This window comes from Xyrauchen texanus, chromosome 15 (assembly GCF_025860055.1).
Source record: "Xyrauchen texanus isolate HMW12.3.18 chromosome 15, RBS_HiC_50CHRs, whole genome shotgun sequence".
NCBI lineage: Eukaryota > Metazoa > Chordata > Actinopteri > Cypriniformes > Catostomidae > Xyrauchen > Xyrauchen texanus.
Genome location: NC_068290.1, coordinates 28,369,418 through 28,389,848, shown reverse-complemented (window position 1 = coordinate 28,389,848; position 20,431 = coordinate 28,369,418). Strand labels below are relative to the sequence as shown.

Genomic DNA, 20,431 nt, shown 5'->3' with positions numbered 1-20,431 from the left:
AGCCTGCACTCAATAATTGCAGATACCCAATTGCTGCAGGCCACAGATTTGTCTTGCTAAGTCTCCCTCAGTTCTGTTCAGCTTCTGGCCATGGTTGTGTGCAAACAGCCTTACAGTGTGCACATGCCAGGATTGTGAAGCAGCAAATCTGTCTGTTGTGCTGCCTCATCATTCTAAGAGCCTTGTCTGCTCTCATACATCACTGTATTGATTCACTTTGGAATGCAGTTGGCAAAAACAAATTATATCAAATGGAATGATTGTGTATTCAAAGAACTGCAGAAATATTCTTTCTTGCTCTCTGGATGTATTGTTCTTTACATACAGCATGATGTTGTCTATTGCATAATTATATAACAATGGAGGAGTATTTGCCTTAAATACCTTAATTAATTAGGTGTTTAGTAAACACTTCATGTATTTTTGTGGCAGGACAGCAGGGAAATGCAATCCTTGTCTTAATATTATGACCCTATTCATGGCAAAAGGGACCAGCAGTAACTCAGCTGTTAGAGACTCATGGGTTTGATTGCCAGAGAGCACACGTCTGATAAAATGTATACCCTGAATGCACTGTAAGTCGCTTTGGATAAAGGCATCTGCCAAATGCATAAATGTAAATGCATATGGCATCAAATTCATATTGGTTTTTTATTTTAATATTAAATGGCTGAGTGATGATTACCCCTAGGAATAGATTGTATCACTATACAGAGCTTGGAATCAGTCAAAGTGTCCCATCAGTTGGAATTTATTTTAACAGTAATATATTATATATTTACACCTGAAAACTGAAAACCCTTTCATCTCTTCTTTAGCTGGGATCATTAGTGGTACTTGCTAAGGAAGGCATCACAATTACTATTGCCTGTACAAAACCCCTAACCTTAAATCTAAAGCTTAGACATGTAACTAAATGCACACTGCTTGTGCTATGGACATGAACGATACCTTAAATCGTGCAGCTGAATGAGGAGAGGTATAGGATTACTTTTCTAGGCAATCATACCTCCATTTAGCATAATGGACAATAAAACAGGTGAAAATATAGATATACATTGAAGGAGGTAAACAAGCCTCTTTTGACTGAGACCAGTAAGCAACCTCCCAGAACACTCTAGCTAACAGCTGGAACACTATAGCAAAGTCTTATAACACTAGTAAAAACCTAGAAAACTCTAGCCAATACCTAGAACACAATAGTAAACACTTAGAAAACTTTAGCAAACATCTATAACATTTGCAAACACCTAGAACACTAGCCTGTACCTAGAACACTAGACAACACCTGAAAGACTATCACAGAGCTAGAACACGCTAGCCAACACCTAGATCACTAGAAAACACCTAGAGCACTCTAGAAAGGACTTAGAACACGGGAAAACACCTAGAACATTAGCAAACATCTAGAGCACTCTTGCAAAGACCTATAACACAAGCAAACACCTAGATCACTCTAGCAAAGGCCAAGAACACTAGCAAACACCTAGAACACAAAAGCAAACATCTAAAACATTAGCAAACACGCCAACACTCTAGCAAAAACCTAGAACACAATAGCCCATGCCCAAAACACTCTAGCAAACACCTAGAACACTCTAGCCAATACCTAGAACACCAGCAAACACTTAAGTGTACTCTAACAAATACCTAGAACACTAGTAAACACAAAGAACAGTCTAGCAAACTCCTAGAACACTGTAACGTATTCAATGGAAAGGAAGAGGCGAGAATGGACATGTCCACGGACATCTCTCTCTCCCACACAATCCTCCGGAGTCGACCTTTATCGCTCTCGGAGGATTGATTAGCCTGATAAGGGACCCGGCCCCGCCCTCCGCCCTGCTACAAACACTAACAAACATGTAGAACATGCTAGCAAATACCTAGAACACTAGCAAACACTCTAGCAAACATCTAGAAAACTCTAGCAAACATCTAGAACATTAACAAACACCCAGAACAAACTAGCAAACACTTAAAACACTCTAACTAACATCTAGAACACTCTAGCCAACACCTGGAAGACTATCACACAGCTAGAACACTCTAGCCAACATCTGGAAGACTATCACACTGCTAGAACTTTCTAGCTGACACCTGGAACACTAGCAAACACCCAGAGCACTCTAGCAAATACCTAGAATGCTAGCAAACTCCTAGAGCAGACTAGCAAACACCTAGAACACTACCAAACACATAGAACATGAACAAACACCTAGAAAACTCTAGAAAAACACCTAGCAACCACATAGCACAGGCAAGCACCACTCACATTTTCTTTGGGAAAATCATATTATTACCAAGCACCTCACCACGGTCACCCACATACAGGTACAAGAAAACTTCATATCTTTTAGTTCTGTGAACTTTCTGCAGTGTTCTACAGTGATGGAAGCAAATAGATATTTCATAAATAAATATTTTGGTTTTATATGACTCATCACCATATAATGCTTTTCTATGGTTGTCAATTTGAATATAGCATAATCAAACCCTTTTGTTTTCCTGGGTTTGTTGAACACCTGATGTCCTGGTGTGTTCAAAATCAATTTCCATTAGCTTCACTCTACCACTGCCTTTCAAGGTACCCCTGCGCTGAGCATGCTTGAAGACTGTGATGAGGAGAGTGAGGAAGGGGGAGGAGAGTGAAGGATATTGAGAGAGGAGGAGAAGAGGGAGGGTGAAATAGAGAGAGGGAGGGAATCCAGGAATAGCAGGTAGGTAGATGTGCAGAGTAAAGAGCTGGTGTTGCCATCCAAAGCCCTGATACACTGATGGAACAGGACCACGTAAAGCTTCAATATAAAAAGCTGAAGAATGTGGAGACAATGCAGTGACCGCAATCCAGAAGGATCAACCTCAGCAGATGGTAAGATTATGCAGCCAGCACTAGGGTGATGTCAATGGATTTGGAGATCTAGCATGGTTTTCCACTATAGAACATATGGAGGAATTCATTGACTTCCAGTTACAGAGATCTGCTGAAGACAGAATAGCATCCTTCTATGGGACTTTACAACAATGGGAATTTCATCCAAATAGAATCTTGGTCTTTGTCGATTTGGATGTGGTGGACTTCATTCTGCCACTGCGATTTAATAAGACTTATCTCATTGTGTTGCAGTGTAAGAGGAGGAGAGGGATGTTGTGAAAACAAAGCATTTGAATCCAGCCGCTGTCTCTGTGAAATCGCACCTCAGGAAATATGTATGCCTTCTATTCTCTTCTGGTGTACATCTTCTACACAGTTTTTAAAAAAGAGGATGAGGCAGCACTTGAGGGGGCGTGCGGAGAATCCCCAGAAGTATGTCTGGACATGTTAATGCAAATATACTCCCTATTGTCCTCATAAAATGCCACATATGTGTGCAAATAAACCTTTAGCTACATCTAGGCCCAGGGAAGAAAATGAGCCATGTACAATCTTATTCTTATGAAGTATTAAGAATATTATGATAAGGAATATCATTCCTGTTCAATAATCTATAGTATGTAACTACTTGTATTGTCTTCTCCCTTGGATTAACTGGAAGTCACTTTGGATAAAAGCGTCTGCTAAATGAATAAATGTAAAAGGTCAATCTTATGATCAGAACTTGATCAACCACTGAAAGGCACAAAAATGCATATACTAATATGGATGATTGATGGGATGATTGATTGAGATTAGGAAACTAGAGATTATTTCATGCAGATGACAGTGTTTGAAAATATATTCTCCTTAGCTTATGCACACATGCACAGTCATGTATGTTTTCATCTGTGGTTGTACCTAACAGCTAGCAACATAAAGTGTCTCCTCCAATAATCACATTAGTTTTACTCCGGTAACTGACAGGAGCCCGGCCATGTTTCCATGGAAACAGAGAGCATGGGGAAGGGTAGCCACACCCCCAGGGTGGGAAAAAGGGGGTGTGCAAGACTGAGTGAAACAAGTAAGAATGTTTCCATAGTATCATTTCATAACATAATGTTCTCTATATAGACAAGTTACAAATGTCATCAACTTACAACGACAGGCCTGAATTGCAGGTAGCAGCAGTGATAGTGATGAGATGTCTCCCGGTGATGAAGATGATGATTTTGATGAAGGTCATGGAATATCAGCAAAAACACCATTAGCAGCTTTTCTGTCTTTCAAGCAAGAAGCAGAAAAGAGAAGTGTTCAAACAGAACAGAGTGAAAAGGTGAAGACCTTCTAAACTACATTCACATTTGCTGCATGTCTGATCAACATGGTAATGTTCTCCAGTCCAAATGACAACATTTTATGATAAGTGGTGCTTGGGTTAGGAATTTGAACAAACACCTAACCAGTTTATTAAACTTTGGCACTGTTTGTGCTATGGACATTAAGGAAACACTACCTCAAATAATGCAGCTTTTTAAGGGGTGTGCTGTTATTTTTCTAAGCAATTAGACTTAGTTTATTGATGACAAATTTGTACAAACTGTATTTGAAAAAATATTGATGAAAGATTTATGATGAAGCATGGACCCAAGCCAAATCTAGGGATCGCAATATCATAGAGACTTAAGGGTGGACTCTTTTCTTACTAGGGCTACTAGAAACCCCTCTGGCAACCGCCCCATCAACCACCTTGCGACCACCCAGAACACAATTTTTAATGTGTAGGAATGCTCTAAAATTCACTCAAATCATAGAAAGCATGCAACAATGACAAATACCACGTACATTTTGTTCAGAAAGTGTTTATATCAAGATAAACATCTCGTTTGAAAAGAAAGCAGTATTTCAAATGTTAAAGGGATAGTTCACCCAAAAAGGAAAATTCTCTTATCATTTACTCATGCCATTCCAGATGTGTATGACTTTCTTCTGCTTAACACAAACTGAACAAAAACTAAGATTTTCAGCTCTGTAGGTCCATACAATGCAATTGAAAGGTGTACCAAAACTTTGAAGCTCCAAAAAGTATGTAAAGGCAACATAAAAATAATCCATACGACTCCAGTGTTTAAATACATATCTTTAGAAGGGATATGATAGGTTTGGGTAAGAAACAGATCAATATATAAGACCCTTTTTACTATAAATCACCACTTTCACTTTCAATTCCACATTCTTCTTCTTTTGTTTTTGCCGATTCACCTTCTTCATGCATATCACCACCTACTGGGCAGAGAGGAGAATTTATAGTAAAAAAAAAAAAAGGTCTTAAATATTTATCTGTTTTTCACCCACACCTATCATATCTCTTCTAAAGATATGTATTTAACCATTTTGAGTCATGTGGATTACCTTTATGCTGCCTTTATGTGCTTTTTGGACATTCAAACTTTTGGTCACAATTAACTTGCACTGTATGGACCTACAGAGCTGAGATATAAAAATCTTTGTTTGTGTTGAGCAGAAGAAAGCCACACATCTGGGACGGCATTAGGGTGAGTAAACTATCCCTAGTTTGTAAGTGCACAGGTATCTCACTTAAAGGGATCAAGAAGTGCTTTTTTAAAATAATTGTATTATCTTCCCTGAGGTCCAATGATAATGTTATAAAGTTGTTTTGTGCACCAAAACAGTCGCAATTTAGTATCATATGATAATTTTACACCCTGTTTTTGGCCCTCTGTCTGAAACGCTCGGTTTTGGCCTAAGCGCATCCTTAAAACTTCAACATAAACGCCCACTGTTAAGATTGGCTAACATAATGCAGACCTCAAAATCAATCGGAAGATAATAAAACTCAATATTATAATACAAAATTGCAGGGTTAACACATAACACACATCCAAAACATTGCATCTGAATAAATTAAACAGTTCATCTCAAGCACAACTGTTGACATGGTAACAAATGGCAGCATAAACTATCAAACAGTCATGACATTTGAAATATTCATGAATTAAATAGTGTACTTACTTTTATTGAAGTGTTTTTCACTGCCCCATCCTTCAAAAACATTTTCTTTGCAAAGCTTGAATTGTATTTGACTGTTAAAACAACACAGTCTCACAGCGAAATACTAAGGATTCGTAGGACTTTTCTAAATTTGGCTAATTCGTATGATATCTTATAATTTTATATTTTATATTTTTAATTTTACTTATATTTTATAACTTGTGTGAATTCATATGACTTTCACTACAGCCAATGACGTTGCTGGACATTGTTTCCGTCTAATATGCAATAAATACTTGCTTCTTTCGCACACAACAGCTTACTATCATGTTTACACACTCTACCGATTGGTTAGGTTTAGATAAGCGGTTTGCCTCACACGGGGAACTCACGCTTCCACATTACACATCCGGGAATTGGCACTTGATGAAATCTTAGGAATTCATATGAACGAAATTGTATGAAATAATAAGAAATAGCTTTACAACTTGTAAAATGTGTACAAATGTTCATGAGATGGGGTTGTTCACAAGATATCCATGCTGACATGAGCCGAAACAAAATGATCACATCATAGTGCAAAGAATGGTGAAATTTCACACACACATAAAGAAGGCACACTGAGATGCACATCACCAGAAACACACCGAAACGGTCAAAGACATCCATCATGAAAGACATCCTATGTTTACATACACTAGCAATTAAAAATAGTGAAGATAGGCGAAAGAACTGGTCCATGAGAGAATTGCTTCTCCCTTTCAGAGTTGTAACATGACACCACGTCTTTTAAAAGTGGCAAGATACATAGAAGCTGGCAAAGAGTCTATGTGGTTCATTCAAAATAGACCAGATGTGTCCCCTTTGGTGTTCAGGAATAGTTAGCCTCACAAGTCCTCCCATCTTGACTTAAACTGCATGCCAGTGACTGGGGCCAAGGGTGTGATGACGCATGTTGTGGGATGTGTAAATACAAATGAGCAATGTTTTGTGATATCACGAACAGACAGATTTCAAAACTAGACGTTTCATCAGGGTGGCAACTATAAATTCTCTTTTTAGACTGAGGAGAAAGTTATCAAATTATGAAATTTACAGTATGTTTTTATAGTACAGTTACCATGTCTAAATATCAAGGAAAATATTGATTGTCCATTACATGACCCCTTTAAAATTACTTTGTACAAAATTCTGCATTATAGGTGATAGAGTCTCCACTGCTCTCTGTGATGTCACACCTGCTGAGCTTCCTGGAACAATATTCCCACCTGCAACAGCTGCAGCAACAGGCTGATCAGTACCGTCTGCAGTTGCGCAGACATCGTGCCCAGCACCGCCGGAAAATGAAGGCCCTTCGTGCATCCTACCGACATCGCCTCAGAGACAAGAATAGTGTTATAAATAATCTGGAGGAAGTGATCGCACAGCAGCAGAGCCCATCACCTACAAATGAAGGTTGGACATTCAAAACACTGACCTACATACATAACAGAAGCTCAAAGTGGATGAAGTTGAAGTCATTACAGTGATAGTTGACTCAAAAATGACAGTTCTGTCATCAATTACTCACCCTGTTATTGTTCCACACTTGTATTTCTTTCTTTCTCTTATGGAACACAAAAGGAGATGCTTGGCAGAATGTTAGACTCAGTCACCATGTCCTTTAATGGTCACTTTTCATTATGTGATGTTTAAAATTCTTGCATTTTAACATTGATGAGTTGGGGAATCAGAACCCATTCAAATCGTTTGGACAGCTAAATATTTCACATCAAATGAGGTTACCAAGAATAGCAAGTGTACAGTTTTAAACACAGCTGGTGTGAGTGACCTCAAAGCTAATGAGGGCATCTGCTGGACTCTCTGTCAGTCTGTTTCTCATCAGGAATCACCACATGTTCCTCTGAACGGTTAAAGCAGATCAGCTGTTGAGCAGATTGAATTGATCTTACTTAAACATGCATGAGTTACAGATGCCAGCAACACATCCTTAAAGAGCACATCTTTTGCATCAGTCTTAGATGTACACTTAGCTTTGTAGTACAGTGGATGCATGTGGTACTTAATGCCAACAGAGTTTACTGAGCTATATTTAACCCAGAGGTTATTTTGGTAGTCATGACTTCAATGTGTAGACCAATTTGGTGGGTTTATTCACCATGGGTACCCTCAGGAATTTTCTGTGGGTTTTTAGAAAGCAAGTTTTCGGTGTGTGGTTAAGATTACTTGAAGAAACTTTTTATTTTTGTTTTACGATATAAATTACACACAGTCATAAACAGTCAATTTCACAAGTTGCTAACAAGTTGCTTCATAAGGACTACAACAATTGTCCAATTTGTCAAGCACATAAACACACATCCTTGTGGTAGTTGTATTCTTATTTAGCAAATCTTTAGAAACACAGCAGCTTCAAAATTCACATTTGAGGTATGACTTTGTACAATTTATATTGTAGAGCAAAATGTGAAAGTTACTTCAAGTAATAATGTTAAAAGTGCTGTAAGCTTTTTACGTAATGGTATGCAGAAAATGTTCCTACTTCCAGAAAGATATCAATTAAATAAGTGTCCTGAGATAACGCGCCGATCTCTGTAACAGCTCTAGACTCTGTAAACAGCTAACAAAAATGTGTCCACGGACCGCTGCCTTTGACGCTCGCCTGTCATTCACTTTCTTGTTTTCCTAGTGTTAATGTTGAAGCAGATCATTGAGGTTTAGTGTCATATTCAGAGTCATAATAGTCGTCAACTGATGGCAATATTTTGCTACTGTTGACTTTGACAGCTGTGAGAACATGTTTTTGACCATATTTTACTTTACATATTTTACTACCATCCTCTGGTAGTATTTTTTTGTGTTGGGTAGGATTATATGTTTTTTATATTTTTTGTTTGACCTCTTCCTCCATCACAATTGTTCCACATAACTTTTGTGGCTTTGCCTTCTTGAGTGAGTCTCCATTCATTCTCTTGGATGATATTATCATTTATAGCAATGACTGGCCTCTTTTGGAGTGCTTAGAGACTCAGGTCTTGAGGTTATTGGTCCTGTGCTACCTCAGAGAATAATTTTATTGCTCAGATCTTGCTCTTTCATAGCTTGTGAGACTTTATGGAGTTTACTGTTATTTTTCATTTAAGTACAAACATTGCCTTAGATGTTTTCCCTAATAATTCCTTTAAGAAATTAAAACAAATAAGAGTACAGAGCTATGTGAAACTTATGTTGGTAGCATAAATAATTTGGTCTTGGAAGAATTAGATGAGAAATGTTTTCACCCCAAAATTAAAGTTTTCTCATAATTAATTTAATTTCATGACATCCCAGGTGTGTATGACTTCCTTTTTTCTGTAGAACACAAAGATTTTTTTGAAGAATCGAATGGTGAGCAGACCTTTCAAGCTCCAAAAATCACATAAAGTCAGTATTAAAAGTAATTGATTAGACAGTGGTTTAAGTGGTTTAATGCAACCCCTTTGCTTGAGAAACAGATCAATATTTCAATCCTTTTAAACAATAAATCTCCACTTTCACTGGAGCTTGAAAGGTCTGGTTACCATTTACTTCCATTGTATGGACCTACAGAGCTGAAAAATTCTTCTTAAAATCTTTGTTTGTGTTCTATAGAAGAAAGAAAGTCATACACATCTGGGATGGCATGAAGGTGAGTAAATGATAAGATCATTTTCATTTTTGGGTGAACTAACCATTTAAAGGAATCTAATTTGTGCTTTTTCATAGGAAGAGCTGTTAATCAGCACTCATGGTAGAGGGACATAGGACAAAATGTACTATAAATGACAATGCTTTAGTTGATGATGCTATTTAATAATGATACACTGAAGATGTCCATTTATAGCATAATGCTAGAAATACACACCAGATATTACTTTAATATAAAGTAAATGGCCTATAATTATAAAATCAAATCTTTAACTGTGTCTATATAATTTTGTGTTGTACTGTTTTTGAATCTGAGGTGGGTGAATTAGCTACAGTAAATATGTATAAAATGTAACACTAAATCATTGCACTGATGTGATTGTGTGTGTGTAGGTGAGTGCATGCTTCCCTCAGGTTCTCCTGAAGGGCTGCATAAGTTGGTGCAGTCTCTATGCGGGCTACAGGGAGAGAGAAGTCAGCTGAGAGGAGAGCTGCGATTGCTTCATTCCCAGCTCGAGCAGAGAGAACGAGACCGTCACACTAAAGTACAGTCCTTTCAGCAGCAGGTGCTTAGCATTATACCTACTCTAGTTCTATTCACTCAATCACTGCTTTTATTCATTCATCCACTCACCTAATTCTTCATTTATTAATGCCATCATTAATCCCATCAAACCTAGCGGCTTGAATGCAGCATCATTTAAAATCAATAGTTTTCAGTTTTAGAAATTTAGTATTCACAGTCAGCCATGATTACTTTAATCAATGAGTGAAAGTGTGAAATAACAGGACGGTTACTGAGATTAAGTGAGTATTATTTGGCTGGTCATGTGATTCTAGTATGGCAGCCTCCATGTGCAGACCCTCTCCATGTAGAATAAAACAGCTTTTATAAGGTTACTGATATGACTGGAGTCTTATTTTTAGTGCTCATGATGTCCTACATATATTGCAAAATTACTATTCATGTCTTTAAGAGTTATACTTTTTTAATTAGGAATAAATAACTGAGTGCACTTTTAAAAATTTAAAAATAAGTTCAGTTCCAAAATATTTTAAACAATTTCATCTTTATTATTCGATTTATACTGAATATATTTGTAACAGGTCTTTAGTTCTCTCTGAAGGAGGAGGCAGGTGAACAATCCACATGAGTCTTTCTTTTTTCAGTGTCAACACACACTAATGACATTTTCAGCACTCTGATCACACGCGCACTCACATGCAGTCAGCTTCATGCATCTCCTCTCCGGCGGTCTGGACACCCTTTTTATCCCTCTCCAGCCCTCACTGTAACACAGAACAGCTGTTAGAGATTATGTCCCACAGGTGTCAGTCCTTACCATTCTTCCTCGCTCTCCACAGACGTTGCTTGGCCACGCCCACATCACCACAACAGTATATATACCTGACTGCAGGTATAAAATACTTAAGTACATTGTAGGGCAGGAGGGCGGGGCCGGGTCGTGATCCTACACACCCGGTCCTGTATTAGGCTAATTATGCCTCCGTGAGGGATAAGGGTCGACTGCAGGGGATCGTGCGGGAGAGAGAGATCGTTAACGGACATGTCCGTCATATGTGTGTGTGTTTATGTTGTCTTTTAAGTTTATCATTAAACTATTATTTATATCGTCAAGCCGGTTCTCGCCTCCTCCTTTCCATTGATCACTTTACACCTAATAATAGCAAATGAAAATTGTGCATTGTCACGCTACTGCTTTTCCTGCAATTCCAGAATGTCCAAGGTTGAATTTCCAACTGAATTTTAAGCACTTTTAGAGGTGAATTTATAAAGGGAAATATAATGGCCCGAATATTACATTGAATAATAAAGATTTTTTTAATACATAATATATTGGAACTAAACTTTGGAAGGTGAATATTTATTATTTAAATTTTGAAGATAACATTTTGGATTTTTTGTTTTCAAATGAAATATTAATTTCAGCTTAATTATACAACCATATGTAATTGCATCCCCCAAAAATGCAAGCACTGTTACTGCACTGTTTATTTTTCAATTAGTATAACTCGTGCTTTTTTTTTTCTTCTTCTTCTTCAAAGAAATTTGACATTAAACAACTTCCATAAGTAGTTCTCAACATATTTTCTTTCCACCTTTCCAATAATGCTGGTTTTGGTCTTCCAAGAACAGGTATTAAACTAAAACCATGTCACACTGTTTTACCTTGATTCATATTATATCATAATATGTCTAGTTTCATCCATTCAGCTACTTTTCCATCTATTAACTGAATTTCATCTATCTACTGTTCAGTCATATCTTCCCAGGCTTGCTAGGCTGACAAAATTGATTTTCTTCATGTAGATTGATGAGCTGAAGAGCTGTATTGAGGAAAGAGAAGCGGAGCTGTCTAAACTCAGAACTGCATCAGTAAGATTTTTAAAGATTCACTGCATTTGAAATTGGGTACATTCTGATACATTAAAACCAGGCCAGCCAGTTTCAAAATAATTCCTAACCAATAGCTTTCTGTGTTGTCCTATTAGGTACTTTTTCTTCCAGGTCAGCTTTGACTTTTGTGGCATTCTTTTTTATCAGGGAGTTACAGACTCAGAAAAACGGGTGCTCTGCTTATCAGCTGAGAATGAGAGTTTGAAACACAGCCTTACAGTGACACAGGGTCTTCTACAACAGCTGTCAGTCATCCCTTCACAGTCCAGTTCTGTGCTCATTAAGGTGAGACCAAAAAACAAAGTGGTTCCCTTTAATGTATTGTGTATACTGTAAATCTGCTACATCAAACTACAGACAGTGGGTTCCAAAAGTCTCAGGCAACTAATGAAAAAGCTTCTTTCTTTTTTCTCATTTAAATGTAATAAAAATGTTGTTTATTACAAAATTTTATTGTCATATTTTACCATACTTCAATGCAGTGGTAATTTAGTATTCAATTTAACACTCTACATCAGGAGTCTGGTTTAATATTTATATAAAATATTCAGAAATAATAGATTCTAAAAGCTTACTTTTGTTTGCCGCAAAGTGGACAAAGTTGTTTTATTCTCAGAACATTATCAACCTGTTTACACACTCATGGGTCATGGTGCGAGTCTCCTCAATGGTTTGTTTGGCACCTCATTCAGCACAGAACTGTATAACAGGCTGCATGACACTGATAAATGATTACTGCCAGAGTACCATTCACATACAGGTGTGAGGGACTTCAGCATTTTACAAAGAACACAAAGAACAAACATTATCCTCTCTCACATGGTTTTGCTTGTGTGTCCCCTCTGTGTGCGAATGATGCGAAGATCTATTAGGATTTTATTAAAGTTCATCACTGAAAAGATTTGCTCACAGGCTTGGTACTAAACAGCACATGCAGCCTCACGAATGGACACGGAGTGGCTGCATCACACATGCATGGTAATACATATATACATTGCAAAACATTTGTGTGTGTGTGTGTCTGCATGTCAGTGTGAAGCAGTGTCTTATAGTGTGTCACGGAAGAGTGCGGCAATAAATGTCTATGTGTATTGTTCAACCCGGTCCCAACTTCCTACTTCCCGGGTTTCGGCACCAATGTAACCAGATTCATTATTGGTGGAAAGGAGGTTGAACAATACACATAGACATTTATTGCTGCACTCTTCCGTGACACACTATAAAACAATGCTTCACACTGACATGCAGACACACACACACACTGCTGCGTGCATCTCACTCGCTCTCTGTCTCGAGTCTGGCGTAGGCTCCTCTTATCACTCTTCCTGGTTTACTGCAACAAGAAACAGCTGTTAGAACTCATTTTCACCCAGGGATAAATCCTTACCACTTCCCCTCTCACCAAACAGGCATTCAACCACAGCCTTTCTGCACACTACTATGTACTTAAGTATTTTAAACAATGTTTTTATTATTATATACATGTACCTACATTTAAAGTACTTGCATTTAATTACATCTGTAGTTATATTATTAACCTTACCCTAAAACTAACCCTACCCCAACCCTTACACTAAGCAAAATCTAAACCCTACCCCTAAACCTCCCGTACCTCAACCTCAGTAGCAGAAAGTGTTTTTTTTTATTCTTAATTTTTATCCCCTTATCTCCCAATTTGGAATACGCAATTCCCATTACTTAGTAGGTCCTCGTGGTGGCGCGGTTACTCACCTCAATCCGGGTGGAGGACAAGTCTCAGTTAACTCCACTTCTAAGACCATCAATCCACACATCTTATCACGTGGCACGATGTGCATGACACCGCGGAGACTCTGCATGTGGAGGTTCATGTTACTCTGCGATCCATGCACAATTTACCACATGCCCCATTGAGAGCGAGAACCACTAATCGCGACCACGAGGAGGTTACGCCATGTGACTCTACCCTCCCTAGCAACCAAGCCAATTTGTTTGCTTAGGAGACTGGCTGGAGTCACTCAGGACGCCCTGGATTCAAACTCATGACTCCAGGGATGGTAGTAAGCGTCAATATTCACTGAGCTAGCCAGGCCCCCCAGTCACAGCAAATGTGAATCTTGTGAGAATTTTGCAGAACAACATATAGTTACACAATAAGTACATCTTATTGAATGTATTTTAATGTTATTAAATAGTAGTTAAAGACACCTAATATAAAGTGGGACAAAAATATTTGTTATATTTCCTAAACTTTTCTGTTCTCTATGTTTAAATGCAAGAAATCCCAGAATTGTAATGTGGTAATAGACTTTTGCACCATTTGGTTATCTTAATGAACTAAGGAATTTGCTTCTTTCCTTTGCAACATTTTCATTATGTCTCTCCACTGTGTCCCGCACACATTGTGTTTATCTGAAGGAAAATGAAAACCTGCGCAGCCGTGTTTTGCAGCTGGAGAGCTCTTTGCAGCACCGGGCAGAGCAGCTGTCCAGTCTGGAGCACCAGCATCAGCAGAGTGAATGGAGGCGGACAGAAGAGCAGAGGAGACGAGAGGACAGCATGAGAGAGCTGCAACTAGAACTGGACAAAGAACGCAACAAGGCCCCGTTAGTTAAAGTAAGGGAATAAACCCAGTACTGTTGACACTTTTAAGTAATCTTGATTGTCACTATAGAACAGTCAGCCTCTAATAAACTTCCTCTAATAAACTTTTTTTGTAGTATGTCACTCAAACTGTGGAGGTAGAGTCACCTTCAACTCTACGACAACTAGCTGAAGCCAGACAACAGAATGAAGAGCTATCTGAGAAGCTAACCAATCAGAGAGATAGATGCCAACAGCTGGAGGAGAACATCAGACACTCAGATGAAGTCAGCTGCAATTTGCAACACAAGGTTACTAGGTTTTGCCCTTTCTTTGTATGACTATTGCTAAAGAACTCAAAACCTTGTTGCTGGGATCCCAGATATGAAACTCATGAATTGTACAGTACACATCTGAAACACAAAACTAGAAAACCTCCGCTCTTCTAAAAAGTTATGGCTCCCTATAATGGCTCTGCAGATTGCTGCATATGAGAGAGAGATTGGGACCCTGAGGGAGGAGCTGCTGAAGGAGATTGGGCATCTTGAGGAAAAGAAAGAAGCAGCTGTAAAAGCTGCAGCTAACTGCTCTGCGGAGCATCTTCAGAGCTTGCAGGAGCAGTTCACAAGTGAGTTTAAACACTACAAATATATTGTTAATGCCTCTTCTAGAGATGCAGACTTCACCACTTTTTCTCTCATGATCCAATTGTGATACCTGAATTCTTATCCCGATCCAATCACAGTGTTGTTTTTGTCTTAATCAGTTTACAATATTTATACCTCACTGTGTATGCTCCTCCACTGCCGTTCTCAATGCATGTTATAAATGAACCAAACTATTGAGCATCTACAGTACATCTGAGATGTACAGTTGTTAATACGGAGCGCTCACACACTGCAAGCCGCTCTTAGAGCTGATCAAAAGCCCTGTGCATGCTCTGAGTGTTTATCAACAGAGCAGCGTGCATTAACTGAAATGAACTGCACATGCAAACTGTATATTTACTTATTAAACACATCCTTTTGTGATTCACAAAGCTTTCGTTTGTCTTCAAGAGATTTTGAATAAAATGTGTACTACATATACATATGTACTACTTTAATGGTGCTTTTATGGTTCTTTTATGTCATTTTTGGAGATTGACAGTAACGACCTTGACTAACACACAGTATCAATTTGGATCAGGCTCATCAGACTGATACCCAATCCGTCTAAAAACATCAGTAATACAGCAGTTCATCCCTAGCCTATTCCTAAGCATGGTTTTTGTGAGATCATGTTGAAGTCTAGTCCTTTTAGATTTGATGCCATGTCTCAAATGGCACACATGGTAGCTTTTGTTTGAGCAAGTCAGTGAAATCCAAAAAACTGTAAAGAGTACCATATGTATTATATTAATTTAGTGCTCCCTTTGGGCCTGCAATACGCCCTTTTGCCCAGCTCGCACTAGTGCGGATTTCACAATCACAATGACAAACAAATATGGCATTACGCCACCAGACTGTGGAGGAGGGTTGAGGTCACCATTTGGGGACAAGGCCTTAGACATTGGTGCTCCAGAACATGGTCTAAATGGAATATTCCCGGTTCAAGACAAGTTTATGGAGAGATGATTCAAAATTATATTTTACGGAATGAACATTATGACACAAAATCTGTCGATTGAGTTTAACTTGTATGGAATATTCCTTTAAATTTGCATCTTAAATGAAGCCATGAGGCTCAAACTGCATATTTGTGTGTGTTAATGCCAGCCCTACAGAAGCGTCTAAGTGCACTCTCTCCAACCATACGCTCCATGAATACTGACTACGCCAGCCTTCGCAGCCAGGTACGCAACTTCTCCGACTTCTATGGAACCGCTATCAAAGACGCCAAGAAACAGGTAAGTAAACATTTACTACTCATGAATGACACAAAATTGACAATTCCTAAGATTTTGAGTTAAGAAGAATTTATATAATTTTAAATTGATTTCTAATGATATTGTATGCAATTTCTATGACATACCTAAATACTCTAGATTATGGCAGCTATCAATGAGATGTCAGAGGCCAACAAAGACCTTCTGGAAAAATACAGAAAAGAGGTAGCTCTCCGCAGGAAGTACCACGAGCAGCTGGTTGAACTTAAAGGTGAGTTAACTACTCAGAATTCAACTATTTAATTTTTTTCCCATATGAATAGAATAAAAGAACAAGAGCCTTTTTATTTCATAAGGTAATATCCGTGTGCTGTGCCGTGTAAAGCCCGTGCTGAAGGAAGATCAACATGAGGAAGGCCAAGCAGTAGTTGTGACAACAGACTCCAATAATGAATCTGCACTAACAGTTTTAAGCAAGGGAAAGGCCAAAGCCTTTGAGCTGGATAAAGTCTTTCACCCTCAGGCCACTCAAGAAGAGGTAAGCAAAACACAGAGACTGGTTTTAACTAGTGTTTTCTGGTAATGCTTGCTTAATTTTACACAAGGTTTTGTATACAGTACATGTATTCTGTTACCATTCCAAGTCATACAAACATGCTCTCTTCCTCTCAGGTGTTCCAGGAAATTGAGCCGCTCATCACATCCTGTATAGATGGGTATCATGTCTGCATTTTTGCTTATGGCCAAACAGGATCTGGCAAGACCTATACTATGGAGGTGACGTATATGGATTTGTAATTACAGTATATGTCTGTAAAGGCTCTACAAGCATGTCATCAAAACACTGTTCCGATTTCACTCTTTTGACCCAGATGATCTGTTTCCATAAATGATTCAATATGTCACATCTTCATTACCTTCTCTGTTTACTCAGGGTACTACTGAGAACCCTGGCATCAACCAACGAGCCTTGAAACACCTGTTCAATGAGGTTGAGGAAAGAAAAGACATGTGGACTTACACTGTCAGCGTCAGTTCAGTGGAAATTTACAATGAGGTCCTGAGGTATTGCATCCTGAAGTGATGTTCATAGAATAGTCTCATCTACAGGCCTTTATCCTTTCAAATAAACTTAAAAAATAAAATTAAACAACTTTAGAATCATGTATGTAATCAAATTATATTTTTCCAAAAGCAATAGATATACTGTATATAATTATATTTATTAACAAAAAATTATGTTGGGATGTTAACTTCAGAGATCTGCTGAGTAAGGATGGAGAGAAGCTTGACATCAAGATAAACCCTGATGGGACAGGTCAGCTACACGTGCCAGGTCTCAGGGTCATGGAGGTCAAAAGCTTCCAGCATATCAAAAAAGTGAGTCCCATGTTGTAATTTCTCAAGATACCCACTTACTGTCCTAAAAACATTAATCTTGTGTTCATAATTTGTTTTTGTAGATTTTGGCCATAGCTCGAAAGAACAGGATTACATTTGGAACGCAGATGAACCAGCATAGCTCTCGTTCACATGCCTTACTCACAGTTAATGTGCTGGGCACAGACCTTGCCAGCGGAGCCAAAACCACTGGTTAGTCTCAGTCAGTATGTTTGCATGTTAAGTTATATGTCGAGCAACAGTCTTCATCTGTCTGTCCAAGTATACATGACACTACACATAATTGAATTGACGTAGTGCGTAGACTTTTCCAGTTGAAATTTTTGTCATATTAGCACACAAAAACAAACAAGACAGCTATTAAGCTTATCATCGCAACACTACCAGCACAACATGGAAAAATACATCGATCTTTACATTTCTTATGGCATTCAAGCTTTAATTTTGGTACAAATTGGTAGTAAAAATGTACATAGACGTCACAACTTCTGGAGCATGCACATAACGCTGAGGAGAGTTGTAGTACGATTAACATGTATACATGCTGGATGAAGCCGGACTGGTATTATTTTAGTTGGTTAAAGTGTTTATACAACATTTTAAAAAGACAAATTATTGTTTTAGTCCAACTGAAATCAGACTGTTTAAGTGCATGTAAAAGTACCAAATGATTCAGGATTTGCATCCTTGGATTGATGAACTTGTGCAAATGGTCTCATCAGCTATGAAAACCATATAATTCCCCCCCAAAATCCCCATATGTTCTTGAATTACCCTAATCTTGACCTCTCCTTCACAGGTAAGCTGAATCTGGTGGATCTGGCTGGTTCAGAGAGAGTGTGGAAGTCAGGTGCAGAGGGAGAGAGACTGAAGGAAGCCCAGAATATCAACCGCTCACTGCTAGCTCTAGGAGATGTGATCCAGGCTCTGAAGGCCCACCAGACTCACATACCCTTCAGGAATTCACGACTAACCTACCTGCTGCAGGACTCTCTGGGTAAAGGGAACAAAACCGCCATGGTTGTGCAGGTATGAGAATTTAACAAGAATCATTCCTTCATGAGGTGGTGTAGTGGCTAAAGCTCAGGTCTGGTATACAGAAAGTTGCTGCTTTGAGCCTTGGAAGGACTGAGCCAATGAGCTATCACCATTGAGCCCTTGGGCAATGCACTTAACCCCAGGTTTCAATGCCATGAACCTTGACAACTTTGTCAAATCCAGTTACTAGTTCCCCAGCAGGACTTATTGTATGCTGAGATTAGTGAGCGTGAAGTCAAACCAAATCCTATGACGTGACCAATTAATTATAACAATGCTCAAATAAGAATAATGTATACCTACTCTGTATGTCCTTTAGGTTTCTTCTCTTGAGAGAAATGTTGGAGAGACACTGTGCTCGCTAAAGTTTGCCCAGCGAGTGTGCAAAGTGGAGCTTGGCCCTGCTGCACGAAAGATTGAGACAGGAGGACATAATGAAAACAAAAGTTAATGCACACCATCAACCCTCTTCCCTTCTTGTCTGCAGTAACCACAGGACCAGAAAACAAATCAACTCAGCTATTGGCTGAGGCTTCCAATCCTATTCAAGGGCTACTGTTCTGGAAGCTTCAGTGGTGCCACATTATTCAAAGCAATGAGAGAACAAACATACAGTAGCATTTGAGGTCCAGCTTCTTCCTATTACCCAGCAATGGCCCAAATTCCCCAGCTGATCTGCATGTCAGAATCTCACAAACACCCCAGCACAATCAATATCCAGAATTTCATTCACTGTAAGTTTAACAACCACAGAACATTTTCTGCAGGGAAGATTTGTTGGGAAAATTTGAAACTTGTATACGGAGTTGTGAAGCAATCAATTTTTTGCTGTCTACACAAGACTCTTTACTCATAATGTGCAAATCTTGTTCAAAAACATTGAAATTATTTAGTGCAATATGAATATTTATTATACAAAGAAATTGCCAAAAGATGTTTGTTTGTGTGAACTTCCATGATTATACAATATGTGTAGCCCTGGAACAAGCTATATCATGTGTACTTAATCATTTATTAGTCGTAGAGGACACGAGGAAAACATTAAGTTCAGCTAATTTGTAACCAATTGTATGAGGTCAGCATTTGCTGCAATATAATTTATCTGATGGTGGTAGTAGCTCAGTGTTTCAAGATCCAGGAAGCTCCAAACCTCAGAAGAATTAATCTGCTAAGAATGAGACTGAATGGAATAGAATTCACAACCATGTGCAATAGCACCTCTTAGTGGTCATGTAATGTTTTGGTTTTAGCCCAATTGAGAGTTACTGTGCTGGACACCGTTTAATGCTATTTCTATTAAACAAGGTATATTTTCATGAGTAATTGCAAATATACAATGAATGGCTTCCAAGACAACATGGTATAATATTGATATTAATGCACTCTATTTAATTATAGGATTATCCTAAATGTTTAGGATAAGCTTATGTTTGATGTGTAATTTATTATTCGGCTTCTTAGTTTTAGCCATGTTACTAATGGTGATAAGGAATGCACTTTATTGTCAAATACTTGTGCTTTCAATGCAAAACGTGCCGCAATCTGTCTTTTAGCCAAAAACAAGTAGGCTTATTGTTTTATTTCTAAAATTAATTGTGCCTCAACTGTTTTG

The 20,431-nt window shown here is 38.4% G+C and overlaps 1 protein-coding gene across 1 annotated transcript; it reads left to right on the top strand.

Annotated features, from left to right (window-relative positions):
• Positions 1-3,208: 3,208 nt before the first annotated feature.
• Positions 3,209-19,481, top strand: LOC127656336 (kinesin-like protein KIFC3). Its single transcript, XM_052144616.1, has 19 exons — positions 3,209-3,307; positions 3,842-3,938; positions 4,036-4,190; positions 7,069-7,321; positions 9,926-10,098; positions 11,865-11,930; positions 12,099-12,236; positions 14,349-14,546; positions 14,651-14,824; positions 14,994-15,141; positions 16,271-16,401; positions 16,540-16,651; positions 16,737-16,918; positions 17,053-17,157; positions 17,315-17,445; positions 17,640-17,760; positions 17,844-17,973; positions 18,581-18,810; positions 19,139-19,481. The coding sequence occupies exons 1-19, from the start codon at positions 3,209-3,211 to the stop codon at positions 19,268-19,270; spliced, it is 2,775 nt and encodes a 924-aa protein (XP_052000576.1). The 3' UTR covers positions 19,271-19,481.
• Positions 19,482-20,431: the final 950 nt, after the last annotated feature.